The sequence below is a fragment of the Saccopteryx leptura genome, chromosome 4 (assembly GCF_036850995.1).
Source record: "Saccopteryx leptura isolate mSacLep1 chromosome 4, mSacLep1_pri_phased_curated, whole genome shotgun sequence".
Taxonomy (NCBI): Eukaryota; Metazoa; Chordata; class Mammalia; order Chiroptera; family Emballonuridae; genus Saccopteryx; species Saccopteryx leptura.
This window is the reverse complement of record NC_089506.1, coordinates 210,814,830-210,836,526: the sequence shown is the minus strand read 5'-3', so window position 1 is coordinate 210,836,526 and position 21,697 is coordinate 210,814,830. Positions and strand designations below refer to the sequence as shown.

At 45.0% G+C, this 21,697-nt stretch overlaps 1 protein-coding gene across 3 annotated transcripts in view; it reads left to right on the top strand.

Annotated features, from left to right (window-relative positions):
• The window catches only part of UBN1 (ubinuclein 1), a 34,481-nt gene that overhangs the window by 7,207 nt on the left and 5,577 nt on the right, over window positions 1–21,697 (top strand). For all 3 annotated transcript variants that reach the window (XR_010751165.1, XM_066382675.1, XM_066382674.1), the window contains exons 3-15: window positions 2,158–2,244; window positions 3,590–3,685; window positions 4,401–4,535; window positions 5,218–5,321; window positions 6,037–6,475; window positions 13,078–13,148; window positions 14,261–14,390; window positions 14,569–14,687; window positions 14,830–14,958; window positions 15,143–15,289; window positions 18,236–18,286; window positions 18,385–18,427; window positions 19,551–20,762. Coding sequence is in view for 2 of the 3 variants with exons in the window: in XM_066382675.1 (XP_066238772.1) it covers window positions 2,158–2,244; window positions 3,590–3,685; window positions 4,401–4,535; window positions 5,218–5,321; window positions 6,037–6,475; window positions 13,078–13,148; window positions 14,261–14,390; window positions 14,569–14,687; window positions 14,830–14,958; window positions 15,143–15,289; window positions 18,236–18,286; window positions 18,385–18,427; window positions 19,551–20,762 (2,763 nt within the window). In the remaining variant the exon portion in view is untranslated. The remainder of the gene's footprint in view (window positions 1–2,157; window positions 2,245–3,589; window positions 3,686–4,400; window positions 4,536–5,217; window positions 5,322–6,036; window positions 6,476–13,077; window positions 13,149–14,260; window positions 14,391–14,568; window positions 14,688–14,829; window positions 14,959–15,142; window positions 15,290–18,235; window positions 18,287–18,384; window positions 18,428–19,550; window positions 20,763–21,697) is intronic.

Below are 21,697 nucleotides of genomic sequence, written 5' to 3'. Positions count from 1 at the left end.
TCAGATTGAGAACTCCTGGATATTGTGTCTACTACTCTGCAGTGTTCAAAGCACAATGTAATCTGACACATTTACCTATTTATTTATTTAGCATGTATTTCTTATGTGAAGGCACTGTGCTAGACACTCAAGACCAGGGGTCCCCAAACTACGGCCCACGGGCCACATGCAGCCCCCTGAGGCCATTTATCCGGCCTCCACCGCACTTCCGGAAGGGACACCTCTTTCATTGGTGGTCAGTGAGAGGAGCATAGTTACTGGTCAGTTTGTTGATTTAAATTTACTTGTTCTTTATTTTAAATGTTATATTTGTTCCCGTTTTGTTTTTTTACTTTAAAATAAGATATGTGCAGTGTGCATAGGGATTTGTTCATAGTTTTTTTTTATAGTCCGGCCCTCCAATGGTCTGAGGGACAGTGAACTGGCCCCCTGTGTAAAAAGTTTGGGGACCCCTGCTCAAGACTATATGAAGGTGGAAAAGTCGCTGTCATAGCTCCAAAGGAACTTCCAATCTTATAGATGTTTTAAGAATATTATACCAACACAGGTAACAGGAGTCACAGTGTGGTAATGAAACTGCTCACAAAAATTAGGGGGTATTTTATTACTTCATATTCATTCTTGAAATATCCCCTGATTTTTGTGAGCAGTATATTTAAATCTAGTACAGATACAGGCCCACGGGGTCTTAGACAGAGGAGAGCTCATATCCTGGATCCTGTGTTTGTACAGAGCTGGACCTTCATATAGTCAGGACATAGTAGTTATTGGATGAGTAACTGTTTGGAAGGCATAAAGGAATACACAGTGAATCCAACACTGACAGAGATGGGGGGATTTCTTATAATTATTTGAACCACTTAAGTTGTGTGTGATCATTTTAGAAAAATTAGAAGATACAGATAAGCACATGTCTTCAAGACTGCCCCATTTGTGGTACATTCATTGTATCTGTGTTCTGTAAAATCTCATTCTGCATATATACCCTAAATTATTTAACTGATTTTTATGGGTGATTGAGATTTTGGTAGGCATAGATAAGAGGTAGAATCTAATCGTTAGTGGTTTTGGCCTACTCTGAAGTCTTTAAGGTATTTAGTATGGTTCAATTGTGGAAAATTGAGGAAAATGCAAGAGTACCTAAGTTTATAGAGTTTTTGGAACAACTACAGAAAAATATCTGGAGTGACTATTGAGATTGGGAGGAAAGAGATTACTGATCCTTCAAGATAGGTGTCCAGGGAAAGGGATTGCTGTGAACCTGGATTTGATTTTCTATAGCACTGAGAGAAGAGTAAATTCATACGCCTCTTCTGACCCGTAAGGCAGAATAACTCTTAACTTCTACATTCAGTGAGTTCTTAACCTTTTTGAGCCACTGACTGCTTTAGAAGTGAACCCCCTTTTTTCTTTTTTTTTTTTTTTTGTATTTTTCTGAAGCTGGAAATGGGGAGAGACAGTCAGACAGACTCCCGCATGTGCCCGACTGGGATCCACCCGGCACGCCCACCAGGGGCGACGCTCTGCCCCTCCAGGGCGTCGCTCTGCCTTGACCAGAGCCACTCTAGTGCCTGGGGCAGAGGCCAAGGAGCCATCCCCAGCGCCCAGGCCATCTTTGCTCCAATGGAGCCTTGGCTGCGGGAGGGGAAGAGAGAGACATAGAGGAAGGAGGGGGGGGGTGGAGAAGCAAATGGGCGCTTCTCCTATGTGCCCTGGCTGGGAATTGAACCCGGGTCCCCCGCACGCCAGGCCGACGCTCTACCGCTGAGCCAACCGGCCGGGGCCAGTGAACCCCTTTTTAAGTAATGTTTTTAAGTACATAAAATAAATTTTAGGGTGACAGAAGAAACCAGCTACGTTGAAACGCACATCTATACAGGTTGAGCATCCCTGATTAAAGATCTTTTGCCATATTTGAAGCTTTACAGGACTTAGTGCTGCAGTTGTAGGTATTTAATTAAGTATTGTTGAATTACGTGAGTGAAAATTTTTCTTGAACAACTAAGGTAAACATAGCATGTGTTCTACTGTACCTGTTCTGAAAATGGCTTTATTATGCAGTTTATAGGTGTTGTTGAGTAGTCAGTGGATGTATGATACTATGAAATTAGTGGGAATTTTTTGTAACTCTTATTTCGTGGAATGTTCTCTTCACAGAAGAAAGATCTCTCAGATCCTTTTAATGATGAAGAAAAGGAAAGGCATAAAGTGGAGGCCCTTGCCCGGAAATTTGAAGAAAAATATGTAAGATTTCTCTTTGGGCAACAAAACAACCTTGTTGGGTGGGAGAGGTTTCTAGACATTTCCACATTCCTTTAGTGAAATATCATCTAATCAACACTGATATGAAAGCAAGAGGAGAGGTCAGAGAGAGCAGAATGCAGTTATTAAACAAATGCATGAAAGTACAGAAGGTGAGTGTGATAGGATTAGTGTGTGCCGCTAAATGGATGAAGGAACAAGAAGGGCCTTTTATCCCTAGAATTTATCTTAAGAATGAATGTTTTGATAAAAGGCATATGAAGCCTTTTAGTTCCTTCTTCTGACTTAGGTCATTTTATGCAGATACAAATCTGTCCTATTTTTCTTAATTCTTTTTTTTAAAAATTTTTTTAATTTTTATTTTTTTACAGGAATAGAGAGAGTAAGAGAGAGGGATAGATTGAAACAGACAGACAGGAACAGAGAGAGATGAGAAGCATCAATCATTAGTTTTTCATTGCGCGTTGCAACACCTTAGTTGTTCATTGATTGCTTTCTCATATGTGCCTTGACCGTGGGCCTTCAGCAGACCGAGTAACCCCTTGCTCAAGCCAGTGACCTTGGGTCCAAGCTGGTGAGCTTTTTGCTTAAGCCAGATGAGCCTGCGCTCAAGCTGGCAACCTCGGGGTCTGGAGCCTGGGTCCTCTGCATCCCAGTCCGATGCTCTATCCACTGCGCCACTGCCTGGTCAGGCCAAATCTGTACTATTTTTAAAGGTCTTTGGGAAGGAGGTTTGGGGGTTGTCTGAGTGTGACAGTTTCAATGCTTTACACCCTTTAGTCACTAGCTGATGGAGTTCAAGGCAACAATTAATTCCGTGTTCTAGAAAAAGCATGTGACCTTTAGACTTAAAAATTTAAGAGCACAGCCTGACCAGGCGGTGGCGCAGTGGATAGAGCGTCGGACTGGGATGTGGAGGACCCAGGTTTGAGACCATGAGGTCGCCAGCTGAGCGCGGGCTCATCTGGTTTGAGCAAAAAGCTCACCAGCTTGAACCCAAGGTCACTGGCTCGAGCAAGGGGTTACTCGGTCTGCTGAAGGCCCGCGGTCAAGGCACATATGAGAAAGCAATCAGTGAACTACTAAGGTGTCAAACGAAAAACTGATGATTGATGCTTCTCATCTTTCTCCGTTCCTGTCTGTCTGTCCCTATCTATCCCTCTCTCTGACTCTCTCTCTGTCTCTGGAAAAAAAAGAACAAAAAAAAAAAAAAAACCTTAAAAAAAATTTAAGAGCATAGATCTCATGTTATACGTTCTTACCACAATTTACACCCCCCCCCAAAAAAAAAAAAAGAGAAAAGCATATGACTTATTTTAAATTTTAGGGTGGAAAGAAACGTAGAAAAGACCGAATACAGGACTTGATTGATATGGGGTATGGTTATGATGAATCTGATTCCTTCATCGATAACTCAGAGGCGGTAAGTACTTAATGAAAATGCCGCATAGGAACTACCACACCCTTGCTCCTCCTGGTAACTGCCCAGTGGCTGGGGGAGGGGTCAGAATGGGCCTGCCTGAAGCTTGAGGAGGGGTTGCACTGAGGAGAGAGAAAGTGGCATCCTTGATGCGCCTTGCTGCTCTCGCTGAAAAGGGTACCAGATCTGTCCAAACACCTTCAAGCTCAGCCCTGGCCGGTTGGCTCAGTGGTAGAGCGTCGGCCTAGCGTGCGGAGGACCCAGGTTCGATTCCCGGCCAGGGCACACAGGAGAAGCGCCCATTTGCTTCTCCACCCCTCCGCCGCGCTTTCTTCTCTCTCTCTTCCCCTCCCGCAGCCAAGGCTCCATTGGAGCAAAGATGGCCCGGGCGCTGGGGATTTCTCTGTGGCCTCTGCCTCAGGCGCTAGAGTGGCTCTGGTCGCAACATGGCGATGCCCAGGATGGGCAGAGCATCGCCCCCTGGTGGGCAGAGCATCACCCCTGGTGGGCGTGCCGGGTGAATCCCGGTCGGGCGCATGCGGGGGTCTGTCTGACTGTCTCTCCCTGTTTCCAGCTTCAGAAAATGGAAAAAAAAAAAAAGCTCAGAACTCACAGTCGACCAGAAGCGTGCGTAGGCATGCAGTCATGTGACGGAAACATCTGCACTGCACCTTCGGACTGTAGTGCCAGCGCTGACTGTTTGTTTTTCCCCTTTCAGTATGATGAGCTGGTTCCTGCGTCTTTGACTACAAAGTATGGAGGATTTTACATTAACTCGGGGACGCTGCAGTTTAGACAAGCATCAGAATCTGAGGACGACTTTATTAAAGAAAAGAAGAAAAAATCTCCAAAGGTTAGAACACTGCTTGCTTTTGGGTTTCAGGAGTGTTTTGGTTTTTTTTTAAACCTTGTGAGATCAGTGGGTGACTTGTCAGAGTATGTGCCATTTGAGGATGGCTTAGGAGATTGGCAGAAAGGCATGTGCCAAGGTTGCCAGTTTACCTCTCACACCTGCCGTGAGGTGCTGTGAATGCCAGCAGGCTCGGCAGGGATTTCTTTCTTGAGGTCATCTCAGGGTGGGGACGAGGGCAGTGAAGGGTATGAAGTAAGGGGACTTTGCACCAGTATTGTGTGTCTCTTCGGTGGACGTGTAGTAGTCTTCAGTTCCCAGGGGTGTGACCCCAACGAAAACAAGTTAGCCTTACGATAAGTTTGTTTGGAAATCTGTCACTGCCTGTGTGTTTAAAATGAGAGGCAGGGTCCACATACAGCTCATTTCAAACTAGAAAGGTTTCAGGCTGCATAATGGCCACTGTTGTCTCAGCCCTGGGTGCTTCCAGGAGACACTGTTGGTTGGAACGCTGTATTGACCTAACACAGGTCCATGGTCCAGGGACTGATCTGAAAGCTTTGTTCATAAAGGAAATAAGACAGCTCTCAGGATGTGCCCTGGGCGGAGCAAGGCCAGTGCTGTGTCGTGCACTTGCTCCCCAAGTGAGGGAGCTGTGTAACTGTGCCTTGTCTTTAATTCTCAGAAGCGGAAGTTGAAAGAAGGTGGTGAGAAGATAAAGAAGAAGAAAAAAGATGACACTTATGACAAGGAGAAGAAATCGAAAAAGTCCAAGTTTTCCAAAGCCGGGTGAGAGGCAGCAGCTTCTTTGCTAGGATAAAATCTGAACGGTTAGGGCAGGACACCTGGGAGCTGACTTGCCCTCCTCCTCTCAGCTTTAGAAGAGGCAGCAGGGCCTGGCCTTCCGTTCCCCCTCACGCCTCCAGCAGTGCCATCGTGGGCCTAGTCAGTGCTCTCACATCTCTTTGTGTCAGACATCAGGAGTTCTCTGTCCCACCGTCAGTGTTGGCGGCTATTTCTGTCGCTGTATGATTGCTGCTGTCTCTTGTTCTCTTGGGCACCCCTCCTCTGCTCCAGTTCTCCTTCTGTCTCTGCTGTTTCCCTTTGTCTTCTCTGATCCTGCTTTCTTTGCCTCACTCAATCTCACCCCAGCTGCCCTTCAAGTTGCTGCTGCTCTCTGCTGCTCCTGCTTTCTCCCTCTAAATACTTTTCTTGTTCACCCCCTTTTTGCAACCTTTTATTTCAGCCTGGCAGTGGTTTTTAAAAACTCATCGGATATGTAGCACTTTGTGACCCGGTTTTGCTAACCTGTATTAAATCTCAAGCTTTGGTCCCAGCAAGAAGGAGCTCCATGTGCCAAGAGGAGGGAGGGGGAATAACAGGGTGGACTTGTGACTTAGGTTCCTGGAGACCATTGCGCTGGGAGCAGGGGTGAAGTCCCTCTGTGAATTTCCCTTTTGAGGTGTACTGCAGCCTTGGTAACCAGTCTCCCCCTTACTTGCAGCTTCACAGCTCTCAATGCCAGTAAGGAGAAGAAGAAAAAGAAATATTCTGGGGCTTTGAGCGTTAAAGAGATGTTAAAGAAATTTCAGAAGGAGAAAGAGGCTCAGAGAAAGAGGGATGAAGAGCATAAACCTGTAGCAGTCTCATCAGCAGAAGCCCAGGGCCTGCGGGAATTGGAGGGCACTTCTGACCCCTTGCTGTCATTCTTCGGCTCCACTTCTGACAATGACTTGCTCCAGGCGGCCACTGCCATGGACTCACTGACTGATTTGGACTTGGAGCATCTGCTCAGTGAGTCTCCAGAAGGAAGCCCCTTCCGTGATATGGATGATGAAAGCGATTCCCTCGGGGTGGGACTGGATCAGGAATTCAGGCAGCCCTCTTCCCTCCCTGAAGGCCTGCCTGCACTCCTGGAGAAGCGCGTTAAGGAGCTGGCTCAGGTATGGTGACACGGAATGGTCAGGCTTTCCCGGAGGCGGTTTGGGCAGATTGACACTGGTTCTGCACCACCTGGAGCTTGCTGCCCAGAGCAACCCTTAGTGAGTTGGCAGTTGCAGTGTAAGCTCTTCCAGGCTCTCTTCTCTCATCCCAAGTGAGCAATCAGTGTAAGTTCTGATTGTCAGAAGTCTTTTTTAGGTCTTTTGTGGTTCCTTTACTCTTAGAGAATTTACTTTCTTTTGGGGAAATTTTCCTTTCTATTTTCTGCCTGTAGATTCCTTTCTCACAGAGAATCTTTCCTTTCGTGTGACTGACACTAATGTTGGCAGCAAGCAGCTGAGGCAGAGATCCATTGTTTTAGTAATCTGTTGGAGGTTTTGGAAATTCGCAAAAGTTTGCAGACATGTTACACATAGAGTGTATACTTAATTACCACTGAGTTTCAGTGGCTCCCTAGACTTGAATGTCATCAATGTTAGGTACTGATTACAGGAATGCCTAGGTGATAAATAAAAAGGAACAGAAGCAGAATCTTAAATGCTGTCCGTGCCCTATGAAAAACAGCAACAAGCGTCAGAATGGAGCAGCCATTGATGTTTTCCCTTGGCAACTGGGAATTAATCTCTAGAGTGCCAAGAACTGTCAATTCAGTAACATATTCCTACCTATAAACCCAGCACGGGTTTTTAGTCATGATGACATTTACCCTTTACTTAAAATAACCTTTCAACTTGGGCATCATGACTTGTCATGCAGCTCCAGTGGCATTTATACTCTATAGCTATTTTTTTGTTAAATTTTATATAGCAGTAAGTTTTAAACCAGTGATTCTCATAATGTTTCAGGATCAATGTGTGTGTGATATCCCTTGTGTTTTAGGGCAGGTTAAATGTACTGCTACAAATGATTTTCTTCCAAAAAATATCTGAATACAACATATGAAGTAAATCAAACAACTTATTCAGATCTCTAGCTTAGCCACATTAGCCCATGGAAATGTTGGACATAAGTATTCTATTTGAATGTAATGATTTAAATGAATTGTACCACACCAGAAATTCAGAGTCTATCTTAATAGGAAGTTGGAAGTAGTTGAATCTGAACTTGGCATGTTTGAGCATACTGTCCTATATTTGCTTTCAGAATTTATGTTAAAGAACCATTACCCCTTGTTCTTTTCAATCCTCTCATTTGTAATCAAGTTGTTTTGTAGCATCTAAAAGTCTTAGTAAGTAAGTTAAGTAAGGTATTTGGGGTGGTAGCTAGTCTTTTTTTAGAGAAAAGTCAAAGTAATTCTTGGATATGTTCCTATTCCCACCATAAGTTGTGGTCTAACCTAATAACTTAAACTCATTATTTCCCTTTCTTAGGAAAGATGGACAAATTTAGTGGAAACAAAGTGGCATAACATAAAAAGCATTGGGCTGTGATCAAAGAAAGCCCACTTTCTGGAGTGCCCTGGTTGGACACTGAGCAAGCTGTGCTTTTGCAGTGACTGCCAAGTCTCAGTTATCTGCTGGGCACATTGGAGACAAGGTTCAGGATTCCATAGATAAAGAAGTCTTGGTCCTCGTAGGGTGGGGATGACCAGGAAAGATTAATGTATGGCTTGAAAATATGTTCGTTCAACTGTGAAATTGATACTTTACTTATCCCCTGACCCTTCTATAACAGCATTAAGAAACTTGGGGACATGAGGTAGAAAGTGGGAGTTACCTATCATCCTGACAATCTGAAAACTATTTTTAATTTATATATTTTCTAGCCTCTGTGTATGTTTTTATGCAGTTGTAATTATAGTTGTGAATAACTGTTTCCTGCTTTCTTCACTTAATAAATATAATAAAGCCCTCATCACTTTTAATGGTTGCATGAAAAAGAAGGTCTATTTTAGAAAGTTACTTGATGCCACTCCTAAGGATCCCCAGGTGCTTTGTTCCCACCAGGGCCCTGCACTTGGAGCTTCCTGCACGTGTGCATGAGTGCTCTAGACCGAGGCCCTCCTGAGTATCTGCTGGGAAAGGTATTCTTCTCAGGAGAAAAAAATGCCTGTGTACACAAAAATTGCATATAATTTTAAAAGCTATACATGGGTATTTGGATCCTTAATAAGGAGCCCTGTCCTAGATCTTGACCTGGATATTCCATTTTTAAAGCTTAAATTTGATATTTATAACATTAGCAATGTTCCATATTTCTTTTTCACTCCCTTCATTTTTCTTTTTTTCCTCTTATTGCCTTTATTTTTATAATAATTTGTTTAGATTTTAAATCTTGGCCCTAGATGATACACGTATCAGTTTCTACTGTTACCTAAAGGACTACCTCAGACTTAGTGGCTTCAAACAGCAACTCATTTCTCCTGACTCCATGGGTTGGCTGGGTGGTTCCTGTTGTCCTACCTGGGGGCTCATGCCTGCATTCAGCTGGCAAGATGGCTGGGTGCTGGGATGGTGGGGCCTCTCTCCTCCGGTCTTTTATCCTGGTCCTTTCGGTGGATGGCAGTCTCAGGACAACATTTCAAGAGGGTGATAGTGGAAGTCATAAGGCCCTTAAATCTAGCCTTAGAAGTTGTAGTGTACCACATCACTTTTGCCACACTGTATTGGTGAAGTAAGTCACAGGTGCTCCTGAGATTGGAGGGTTGGAGAACAAGGGACCACCTCCCTCTCCCTGTGGGAATACATGTTCGGGGAGGGAGGAATCTGTGGATCTGTTGCAGTCTACCTTGGAACATAAGCAGATTCTAATCTGATGTGATCCCTTAGGGAAACATTTTTTCTGCGGAAAGCAAAAATTAGATTTATCTTCTAGCTAGATGTGACACTTAAAACTTAAAAAAAATATATTTGAAACCTTATGTTAAAGAGGTCCTCTAAGAGGGTGGCCTTGGTGAATGCCCAAGCAATGTTTACTGTTTTCTTCTCACACTAGCCCAATTTTTACTCCCTGTACTGTACAATTTTTATGGGCCCCAGGGAATCCAGTGATTTGACTCAATGGCCTTGCCCTGTCTTCTCTTTTAATATATGTTGGTTGTGTCTTTTGTTTTGGTTGTTGGAAAGCTCAGGTGTGTTGCCCCCTTAGGTTTAGTTTGGCAGCTACTCAGCCTGGTCCATACAGATGACCCAGGTCTGTTTTGGTCTTTTTCAGTCAAGCATAAATTGGGAACAATACTAAGAATAGAAAAGAAACAGACACCCCATGTCACCCACCTTGCTGTTCTACCTGCTCACTGCTTACTGTCCTAGTGAGTTAGAACCCCTGCATTGCAAATCCAGGGAGACATGGATCCAAGGAGAATAAGGTTGGAAAAAGCTAACCTGTTTGATCTTCTTTGAAAAAGAGAATCGTGCCAGATTTCATTCTGTTCAGCAAACACAGGTACAGTATATAAGGTTCTGAAGTAGGTGATGGAAGGTTCTAAGTGTCTTTTCTAATAATAAAACAGCTTATTAAAAGGTTATTGGAACTATTATACATCAGCATGATATGGCTGGTTTAACATTACTTCCTACTTGATCTCGGATTAGTTTATTGAACTCCTTGGGCAAGTGTCCCTTCTTAAGATTGAGGGATCTAACATTTCTGGAAGACTCTCAGATGTTTATCCAATTGCTCTTTTAATTAGTTTTATTTTAAAATGCAGCACTTGACTAATTATCTTCAATATAAAACCAGACCCTCAGAGATGCTGTCTGCATAATTCAAAAGCCATCAGGGGAAAATATCTTTTTAAAAACTGTAGCCAGAAAGCTTCTGAAATATTGGAGAAATGGCTGATACCTAAAAAGAAATTTGATTGGAAGCTAAGCTCTTGATGGGTCTGACAAACAATGGGGCATTTAAAATACAGGTTGCAGTAATTATGTTGAATTACTATTAAGATGCTTTTGGAGCTTATAACTAGTAGTTTATAAGCTTAAGCAAAAGAATGGCTCGGTTTTATTTTCTCTCAAGTTAAAATTACAAATTCTTCTGAAAGTATAAAAAATTGGCAGATGAATGGATTAAAAGTCACACCACTTTTTTTTCTTCCATTTCCATCCATCCATTTGACTCACTTTTATTTTTTTTTTAAAGATTTTATTTATTGATTTTTACAGAGAGAGGAGAGAGAGGAATGAGAAGTATCAGGAGAGAGAGGAATGAGAAGTATCAACTCATAGTTGCTTCTCGTATGTGCCTTGACTGGGCAAGCCTGGGGTTTTGAACCGGTAGCCTCAGCATTCCAAGTCCATGCTTTCTTTGTTCATTGTGCCACCACAGGTCAGGCATTGACTCACTTTCATCTCAGTCTTCATTGCTATCCTCTATCTAAGAGATGTTGCAGAAGCTGCAAGTTATGTTGGGTTGTTTGGTACTAAGCTTTTCTTCCTCTAGTTTGCATTCTTTCAATGATACCTGTTAATTTGTTCATTCATCCATCCAATCAGCTGGCATTTACTAAGCATCTATTGTGTGAAAGGCAGATGTTGGAAATATATTGAGTCATTTCTGTTCTTGTTCTCCATGAGCTTGTTATATAAAGGGACCAGTAGACTTGTAAACAACTGACTTGGACAAAACTGAATGAAATAAGCCCCGTGAGATGTATGTGTGTGTGTTTTTTTGTGTGTGTGTGTTTATTTTTAATTTTTCCATTGATTTCAGAGGGAAAGAGAGAGAAGCATCAACTTGTTTCACTTAGTTCCATTTAGTTATGCACTCATTGATTGCTTCTTGTATGAGCCCTGACGGGATTGAACTCATGACCTTGGTGTTTCAGTTGTGCCAGGATGACTCTGTCCACCTGGCCAGGGCCAACTCTGTTGTTTTGATGGTCAAGTAGATGGTGGACAACCAGACTCAAGGAGATATAAGAGAAGCTCTGTAGGGGTACATTGGACTCAGGCTGGAGGCAACAGGCTTGGCCAGCCTCATGGGAGAGATGGCGTATGTTAGTAAGCCAGGGAACAGAGCTGAGGATGGGAAAGTTGTTGGATGGTGGGGCCACCCTGGTATGTGGTAGGAGATGAGAGCTAGAGTAGCTGGCTGAGGCCAGATCCTGGAGGACCCACAGTGTTGTATGAAGGAATTTGGATTTGATGCTAGGCTTGGAAAGAGCTGCCAAAGAGTTCTAAGGAACAGAGTGGAAGGATTTAAGAATAGAGTGCTGTTGTTAGAGTAGGGAATGTAAGAGGAAGAGCAAAAACTAGTGGATTTGGTTTTGGCAAATTGAGTTTGCATACCAGAGGGTCATCCTTTCATAGAAATAATTGGAAGTTACTTATAACTAATTGGTAATTATGACTTAGAGTTTAGAAAAAGGTTTAGGGCTAGAGGTTTAGATTTGGGACACCTACATGCATTTGTATTGTTTTGAAGCTGTGAGGGGGGAAGGCATTATTGGGAGAAGTGGGTTCTAAGATAGAACCTTGGTTGTCAATCTGTAATTGAAGAGCTAGTGGAGGAGAGACAGATGAAGTAGTCAGAGGTAGGAAGAGGACCCAGTGAGGAAGGCAAGGGGGTGAGTTGAAAGTAGAGGATGGTTATTAGGGCCAGCTGTTTCAGAGAGCTTGATCAGGATTGATTATTTCATTTCAGTCACCTTATTGCCTTTGTTTGCTATCATTGTTACATTGTATACCAAGCCTGAAGTTTTACTTTCCCTAGAGCTTTTGAACCAGCAACTTTTGGATTTAGATCAGTGATTCTCAGTCCTTTCTGTACCTTAGAGTCACCAGGGTTACTTACTTAAAAAGTACTGATGCTTGGGTCTTTTATAAAGAATACAGATTTGTGGACCTCATTCCCGAGATTCTCATGTGATTTGTCTAGGTTGGGCAGAGCTGCCAGGTGATTCCAGTGTGCAGCCAAGCATGAGAACCACTGGTTCAGACTCGGGCAGAACTTGCTTTCCTCACTTGTATTTTCAGGGCTGTGGCTGCTTGCTATGTTTGCTTCAGGGGTCGCCAAGCTTGCCATCCAGGTGTTATGTGTTCTCATAGGAGGCAAAACACTGTGTAGTAACCTGCTATATCTTGTGTTAATAGGTAGTAAGGGATGTTAGTAATTTCAGTGGTCTGGATAGTGAAGGTTGTGGTGTACTATAGTAGATTATGAATTTTCAATAAAGTATAATGTCCTTACATGCTAAAGTAGCACATTATTATTATTTTGGTAGATAAAGACCTTCAAATATTGCAAGTTTGTTAAAAGTTTTTATTTTTTATTTTATTTTTTTTTACTGTAGATGTATGGAAATTCCAACTTGCAGTTTAGATGGTAGCGTTTTGGGCACAAGCATTAGCTGGCTGGCCAAATCGGATGTGTAATGATTGCTTTGTCTCTGGTTTTCTTTTATGTGACTATTTTTCAAGTCCTGGGTAGAACAGACAGTCCATTGATGATTCAGCAACATTTGAAAAGAGCTGGATATACCATTTCTAGAGCCTATAGTTGTCACAGGTGAACTTAATCTGAGATTAGGGCCAAGTAGGGAAGGGCACGTTGAGGACTTGATGCTGTTCTGTAGGGACTGACTGCTCTTGTGCTTGTGGGTGAGTGTGAGGGTCTTGTGGGGAAAGTGCACTAATGGCTGTTACTGTCTGCTATGACCCAGGCTGCCAGAGCTGCTGAGGGAGAGAGCAGACAGAAGTTCTTCACGCAGGATATTAACGGCATTCTCTTAGAGTGAGTACCTTCTGTTTCTTTCCTGTTCCCGTGCCTGGGTTGAGCAGGCCAGGGGAAGTGGGAGTGGGATTAAACTACATAAAGGGGACCACTGAGGAGATTAAAAAAAATAATTTTTTTAAAGGGGGGAGCACACCAAATATTTGTCTCTAGAAAATGACAGACCTCACTAATCTTAGGCAGCAGTTATTAGAACATTGTATGTCATAGTCATGGCCTGTTGGAAGTGGATTTTGGATTTGGAAGCAAATAGATGAGATGAGATGAGAGAGAAGGTGTTGCTTGCCTGTCTCTGGGAAAATAAGAGATGGTGTGATACGGCCAGGAGCCTACTCCCGGTGCTCCTCAGTGTACCTCGGCAGTCTCTTTTTGCTCTCACTCTGCTCCTGGGCCAAGGTGCGTCATCCTGGAACACTTCTCCCAAATGACCAAACCTCGGAGATTCTCTCTTAGTTGCATTTTGCATTATGTAGCACGAGCAGTTAAGACTTGGGAGTATTCTAGCAAAGGACCTTGCCTGGCCCGGATGGGGGTTGGCACTGGGTCAGGAAGGCTGGGCTGTGGAGAGCACCTGAAGATCAGCGCAGATGAGACGTTACTTCCGCACTTCCTGCTAGCGCCTGCCAAGCGGGGAACTGGGAGCGAAGACTCTGGAAGCAGTGTTTTGCTATTCTAGACGGGGACACTGGGAAGATAAGGATTTCGCTGACTTCTTGATCCCGGATAGAACTGGGAACTGGAAGAGTAAGGAAGTGCTACTGGAAAGTAATGATCCTAGTAACTCACTTTCCAGTTTGAAAGTTTTTACAGCCTCGTCATTTATGAAATTTAGAACTTCAGGGCTTGTTCTCTCAGGCCCTGATGACCTTGGAGTTGGTCTTGTCTTTGACCTGCGAGCCTTAGCCAACTTGACCTCGCCTAGTTCATCAGGTGTAAGAAGTTCTGTTTGGGGACTATTGGAGATCCGTTGCACTGGCCACTTGGTTACATTGTGTGACTGACAAGATAAGGTTTTACCTGCTTTTGGCTCCGCTTTCTTGTCCATGGTGGGGTGACCTAATGACAGAAGATGCCGTGAGCTGCGCCCCATTGAAAATTGTTCTGTTCTTCAGCATTGAGGTACAAACTCGGGAGCTGAGTAGCCAAGTTCGTTCTGGGGTGTATGCCTATCTTGCTTCATTCCTGCCCTGCAGCAAGGACACCCTCGTCAAGCGTGCTCGAAAACTTCACCTCTATGAACAGGTGGGTGACTCTGCAGGGGAGCCGTTCACTTTGGGACCCAGAGGGGGGGGGGGTGACTGAGTCTTCAGAGATGCCATGTGTGCTGCTGCACTGCCTCTGTGAATTAACTTCTGTAGTGTGTCCTCAGTATGAGAAGAGGTACAGAAAACAGACTTATAATATGTCGCCCTCCCTGCAGGGGGGACGTCTGAAGGAGCCTCTCCAGAAGCTTAAGGAAGCCATTGGCAGGGCAATGCCAGAGCAGATGGCCAAGTACCAGGATGAATGCCAGGCCCACACGCAAGCCAAAGTTGCTAAGTAAGTATGTACCATCACTCTTGTCAGCATTCCCACCTTCTTATCTTAGAAGTCTTGGGGGTGGGGGACGGAGAGGCAATGGGCACAGGACGAAGCAGTTCTGTGGTGACCTTAGGGTCCTGTTTAATTTGTTCACCTGTAGGATGCTGGAAGAGGAGAAAGACAAGGAGCAGAGAGAACGAATTTGTTCTGATGAGGAGGAAGATGAAGAAAAGGGGGGCAGGAGGATAATGGGACCCCGGAAGAAATTTCAGTGGAATGATGAAATCAGGTGTGCCCAAGTTTGGTCCTTGCCTCATTGGAGGGTTTGTGGGGTCAGTGTCTGAGCATGTTCCCGTATTTCTAATGAAGGTTAGAATCATTTACTTTAATCAGGGCTGGTGAAAGCACATGATTAAAACCTTGAAGAAGCATTTGGGGTAGTTTGAAGTTTCTTACTTCTGTCTACTCCTCAGGGAGCTGCTCTGCCATGTGGTGAAGATGAAACTGGAGAGCTATGATCCAGAGAGGAACAACAAGGCCCATTCCTGGGAGGACTATGTGAAGGTGTTTCTGGATGCTGAAGTCAGACCTCTCTGGCCCAAAGGCTGGATGCAGGCCAGGTGAGGGTCCATAAACAGCCATTATGTGTGATGATGAGGTGGGACATCGTTGCAATAAAGAAATATTCGAGGCCCTGGCCGGTTGGCTCAGTGGTAGAGCGTTGGCCTGGCGTGCAGGAGTCCTGGGTTCGATTCCCGGCCAGGGCACGCAGGAGAAGTGCCCATCTGCTTCTCCACCCCTCTCCTTCTCCTTCCTCTCTGTCTCTCTCTTCCCCTCCCGCAGCCAGGGCTCCATTGGAGCAAAGGTGGCCCGGGCATTGGGGATGGCTCTATGGCCTCTGCCTCAGGCGCTAGAATGGCTCTGGTTGCAACAGAGCAACGCCCCAGATGGACAGAGCATCGCCCCCTGGTGGGCATGCCGGGTGGATCCCGGTTGGGCGCATGTAGGAGTCTGACTGCCTCCCCATTTCCAACTTCAGAAAAATACAAAAAAAAAAAAAATATTTGAGTGCTTCTTTTGTGCCAACAGAAGATCCTTCCTCTCAGAGAATCACTGTCTGGTTGACTTGCCTAATTTCACATGAGGAATTGGGGGGCTTACTGGTCTCTATGAACGGGTCTTCTTGGTCTTTCCTAGAAAAAGGAAGTTACCTGTGGGGTTTTGTCTCTGTCAGTCTTTGTCCCATTTCAATTCAGAGTTGGTTGCCTGACCTTCCTACCTCAGTCTGCCCTTTCCTGTATTGAGATAATGGCTGCTATGATGGAAACTTTTTTTTTTTTTTTTAATTAAGTGAGAGGTGGGAGGCAGGGAGGCAGGGAGGCAGAGACAGACTCCTTCATGCTCCCTGACCAGAATCCATCCAGCAAGCCTCTTACAGGGCGATGCTCTGCCCATCTGGGACTGCTGTTCCGTTGATTAACAACCGAGCTCTTTCAGCGCCTGAGCAGAGGCCATGGAGCCATCCTCAGCACCCAGGGTCAACTTGCTCGAACTATTCAAGCCATGGCTGCTAGAGAGGGAGAGAGAGAGAAGGGCGAGGGTAGTGGTGGAGAATCAGAAGGTCGCTTCTCCTGTGTACCCTGACTGAGAATTTAACCCAGGACATCACATACTTCTACCACTGATCAAACTGAACAGGGTTATTTTTCTCTTTTATGTTTTATATCTCTTTATTGAATTTCTCACTGAGTTTTATTTTCTTCCTAAGTTCATTGAATAGCCTTGTAAACCAGTGTTTTGAACTCTGCATCTGGTAGATTGCTTGTCTCTATTTTGTTTGATTCTTTTATTGGAGTTTTGTTCTGTTCTTTCATTTGGGACATGTTTGTCTCCTCATTTTGTCTCCTGCCTTTTTTTTTTTCTTTTGCTGACAGAGACAAGAGAGAGGGACAGACAGGGACAGACAGATAGGAAGGGAGAGAGATGAGAAGCATCAATTCTTTGTTGCGGCACCTTAGTTGTCACTGATTGCTTTCTCATATGTGCCTTGACTGAGAGGCTACAGCAGAGCAAGTGACCCCTTGCTCAAGCCAGTGACCTTGGGCTCAAGCCAGCGACCTTGGGCTTCAAGCCAGTGACCTTTGGGCTCAAGATAGTGACCATGGGGTCATGTCTATGATCCTATGCTCAAGCCAGTGACTCTGCTCTCAAGCTGGTGAGCCCGTGCTCAAGCTGGATGATCCCGCGCTCAAGCTGGTGACCTGCGGGGTTTTGAACCTGGGTCCTCTGCGTCTCAGTCCGACACTCTGTCCACTGCACCTCCACCTGGTCAGGTGAACATTTCTATGGGTACTTAGAAATCTGCTGTTGCACAGATGAACATTAAAAAAGAGTAAGGAATGTAAATTTGTGATTTCCACATTGGGCGGCTGCTTAGGCACCCACCTTAGAGAGAACCCTGATTACAAGTGCCATTTTAACAACTGGTTTGCCAAACGACAAAAAATTAGGTATTGGTTCTGTCAGACCAGTGTGAACTGGTGAATCTCACCACTGCTTGCAGGATGAGGTCCTTTTGCTTACCCTTCTTCCTGCAAGTTGTTTGCAAGCCACTTTAGGAATAGGTGCACAGCTGCCTGCCCTGGGGTTAGAGCAGTGGTTCGCAAACGTGTTAGTCAACAGAGCCAAATATCAACAGTACAATGATTGAAATTTCTTTTGAGAGCCAAACTTTTTAAACTTAAACTATATAGGTAGGTACATTCCTTATCGAAGTAGCACCCGCACGTGGCATTTTGTGGAAGAGCCACACTTAAGGGGCCAAAGAGCCTCATGTGGCTCACGAGCCGCAGTTTGCCAACCAGGGGTCTAGGGGATGGGTAGCTGCAACTGTGCTAAAAGCTAAAATTACCTGAAATTAGCCCACAATTTACCCATCCAAGTCTTCCCTTGGAAGTTGTAAGCCTTGAACCATCTAGAGTTCCAGAAGAGTTACATCAGAGAGATTCTGCCAGTACAGTTGTTGGCCAGGTGGGGAGAGAATTAATTCTGGTGCTTCCTGCTCTGCCATCTTCCCAGAATCCTCCCCTTGAGTTAGTGCTCTTGATTGGGCCTGATTCTTCTGTGGGTTGGACAAATCTTAGAGCCTTTTCTCACTTCAGTATTCCATCTGTAGATGGACTTGCTCCTCTCCTTATAGATTGGACTCTTGAGGATATGTAAGGAAAGGCATAAAGGTAGTTTTGTTGAGTTCCTCAGGAAAGAGACATTGTGGGTCAATCCTTATTTTACTTTTAGAATGGATGAGAATAGGCAATAAGAAAAGCACTCCTGCCTTTTGGGGAAAATCACTGTGAGAAATTTGGATGCAGAGCCTTAGCTTTTTGGTAAATCCTAGACTTTTGGCTTTCAGGTGGCCAGCCCAGCCGCTTTTTCCTTCTTACCAGCAATGAAGTCACTAATGCTCTGACATCTAATGACTAATAGGTACTGAGTAGGAAGCTCTAGAAGCACAGTCTTTGCTTTGGGAGGCTTACACCAACTGCCATGTTCTCCGTTTGTTTCAGAACTCTATTTAAGGAGAGCAGACGAGGCCACGGGCACCTGACATCAATCCTGTGAGTGTCTCAGTGTTTTCATTTTTCAAGAGTACTGCCATTTTTATCTCCTCGGTGGGTGTTTTCTAAACCTTTTCTGTGTTCATTCTTTTGTAAAGGGCTAAGAAGAAAGTAATGGCTCCTTCCAAAATCAAGGTGAAGGTGAGTCAGCCTGCTTAGGTCATAGGCCATTTATTCTCATCTCTTTCCAGCCAGACTCATGAAACCTCTTGAATGGCAGCTCACTGAGCTTTGCTGGTCTGAGGGACAGCTCTTCAGGATGCCACTTTTGAGGTTTTACCAACGGGCAGGCCAGGCCCATCAGAGGGGCCTGGGATTGTTGGCAGGGCAGAGACCTGAGCTGGGCCATGTAGTACCCTCCATCTTCAGTTCTAGGGAGCAGTACCCACCTGGCCAGTTTCTGAGATTATTGTGGCATTAAATGAGGTCTTCCTGACAGCCCTCTGAGTGAGAAGCGCTGTGAATGTGAGGGTAGCATGCTGTAACGATGATCTTTGAATGGAAGAACACACGCCCAGCCAAGTACAGGTTAGCCTGGAGCTACAACAGGAAGGACAGGTGACTTTGTTGAGTTTACCTAGCGGAAATGAAAGGAAGTATAGTGGCTAGATGATAGAGACTGAGAACGATTATAGATATTGCAGAAACCTCTCGATGCAGTAGAAATTTCGACTTAATGAAATTTTTACCAGTTCCTGAGGCTTTATTGTGTGCCAGGACAGTCTGGGAGAAGAAGCTGTGCAAATGGCTTGAGTATCTATTGAGCTTCTACAATGTCTAAGACACGCTGCATTTAGTACTTGGACTGCAGGAGTGATGCGATAGACTCCATTCCTACTCCCATGAAAGGACTTTTCTTTTGAATCCCCTGAGAAGACAGGTGCTGGGAAAAACCAAGGAGGAAAAGAAAACTAATTCAAGACAGTTTTCATGCCATGCATCATTTTCTGATGACAGCTAGGAGCATCCTGAGGTAGTGGGAGTGTTGGTAGGGAGAGTGTGTCTGCTCAAGTCTTGTATTTTTTCAGAAACAGAGAAGACTTTCCCTGTGGGTGTCTGTGTACTTAACAGCAGAGCTTACTTTGGTAAGCCCAGCCCCAGCCAGCTGGACGAGTTCAAATCCATGCAGGCATGTCACCTACTGTCTTCTCCTTTGTGATTACATAGAAGGTCTGATTCTTAGGACTTTGTGGTGTTCTCACAACAGGGCCAGTGTTTGTATCTTTGGACATTTCTGAACATCAGCATTTCTGCTTTCCTTTAGGAATCATCTGCTAAGCCTGATAAAAAGATTTTGGTCCCATCAGGCCAGATTGGTGGCCCCCTGGCTTTGTCCTCAGAACACCCAGGAGGAGGCCTGAGCACTGGAGCTGCAAACAGGGAGCTGTCAACCCAGGCATTGGGCAGCCTTGCGAATCCCACTCCAGTCAGCATGGAGGACTCATTGGATGGAGACTTGATCCATAATTCAGCCTCCTCATTGGAGGCCGTGTCCAAGGAACTGGCTGCGCTGAACAGCAGAGCAAGTGGGAGCTCCGAGTTCACATTGCCTGTACCCTCTAAAGCGCCTGCAGAGAAAGTTGCAGGTGTTTTATGTACGGAAGAAAAAAGGAACTTTCCGAAGGCTAGCCCTTCTGCCCTACTACCTTCTAGCTCTCTGCAGTCACCCCTCAATTTTCTGGCTGAACAGGCTCTGGCACTGGGGCAGTCCTCTCAGGAAAAGAAACCGGAGAGTTCTGGCTACAAAGAGCTGTCCTGTCAGGGGTCCCTGAGCAAGGGGCTACCAGAAGGGCACCAGTCCAAAGCAAAACACCACGGTTTGCCACGGACTTCCCAGGTGGCCACTCCGGTGCCTGGCCCCCAGGGAAAAGTCTTTCATGCAGGCACTCAACAGCAGAAGAGTTTCTCCTCTCCAGCTCTGTTTGTCAATAAGCTCCAGGGCCCAAAGCCTTCCTCCCCACAGTGTCATCGTTCCCTCCTCCAGTTCGTGAAGACGGCAGCCAAAGGCCATAGTTTCCATCCCTCCACACCAGCCTCTTCAGGTGGCGCGCCAGCCTCCAGCAGCAGTTCTCACAAGACCCCAGCCTTGTCCTCCGCTGCCCTGAGCCATCCGGCAAAACAGCACTCAGCCAGCTCTTCAGGGCCATCTTATAAGAGTAGCTCCTTTGCCAGCTCCATCTCCAAACATGGGATTTCTTCTGGCAGCTCTTCCTCTGGAGGAACACCAGCCCAGAGCTCCACTTCCGGGAATCTGCTCCCCGGTGCACAGCCTCCCTCCACGGGACAGCCCACCAGCCGTCCTATCCCAGGCTCTGCAGTGAAAAAACCACCTGTTTCCCAGAAGCTGACCCTGGTGGCCCCTCCCGGTGGTCCAAATGGAGATTCTAGTGGTGGGACCCAGGGAGTGGCCAAGTTACTGACCTCCTCCCTGAAGCCCAGTATAGTTAGCAGCGTGACATCTTCTACCTCCTTGCCAGTGAGTATCCTAGTACAGCAGCCACCCTTGTGGCTCTTGTGGACAAGGCCGCCTGATTGCCCTGGTCAGACAGAACTGACACTGAACGTCAGGTAGAAACAGTAAGCCTAGAAATCAGAAAAGGGACTGGGCTTCCTGTTTTTCTGGTCCTGTCTTTTCTGTTGGCAAGAATCTTTTGGAACTTCTTAGGAGGATGAATATATATAGAGAAAGGACTGTTTGCAGGGAGGCTGTGAATTTGGAGGGTATGAAATGAGCCACAAAACTGCCCTTTCATAGCCTCTTACCGGTCCATCTCTCCAAACAAGTTGGTGAAAATAATACTACCTATTAGATAATTAGTTATGTAGAGATGTTCACACTGTAGGAAGATGAATGCCTTATAAAAGTGATTCTCCCAATTGGGTTTTGAAGGACTGCAGGTCAGATGATCTGACAAAGTCCAGTAGTTAGTGAAGCTTGCCTATGGAAATTATAGAAGTTTGGATGCAGGTTGAGGAAATGGGAGAAATCTTTTTTTATTTTTCCAATATATAAAATGACTGTGTGGTTGCAAAGGTAAAACTAGAAAGGTATGTTCAGTGAGATCTTACCTGCTTCTTTCCTGTTCCTATCACTCAGCAAGGTAACAATGGTCCATAGTTTCCAGGGTTTTTCCCTGTTTCTTTCTAAAAACAAAGATCAGTCCTGGCCGGGCAGCTCAGTTGGTTAGATCGACATCCTGATACATCAAGGTTGCATGTTTGATCCTGGGTTAGGGCACATACAAAAATCAACCACTGAATGCATAGATAAGTGAAATAACAAATTGATATTTCCCTCTCACCCTTCTTCTCTCCTTCTCTCCTCCTTCTCCCCCTCTTAAAATCAATTTAAAAAATTAAAAATTTCTCATTGGTTTGAGAGAGAGAGGAAGGGAGACAGAAGAGGGAAAG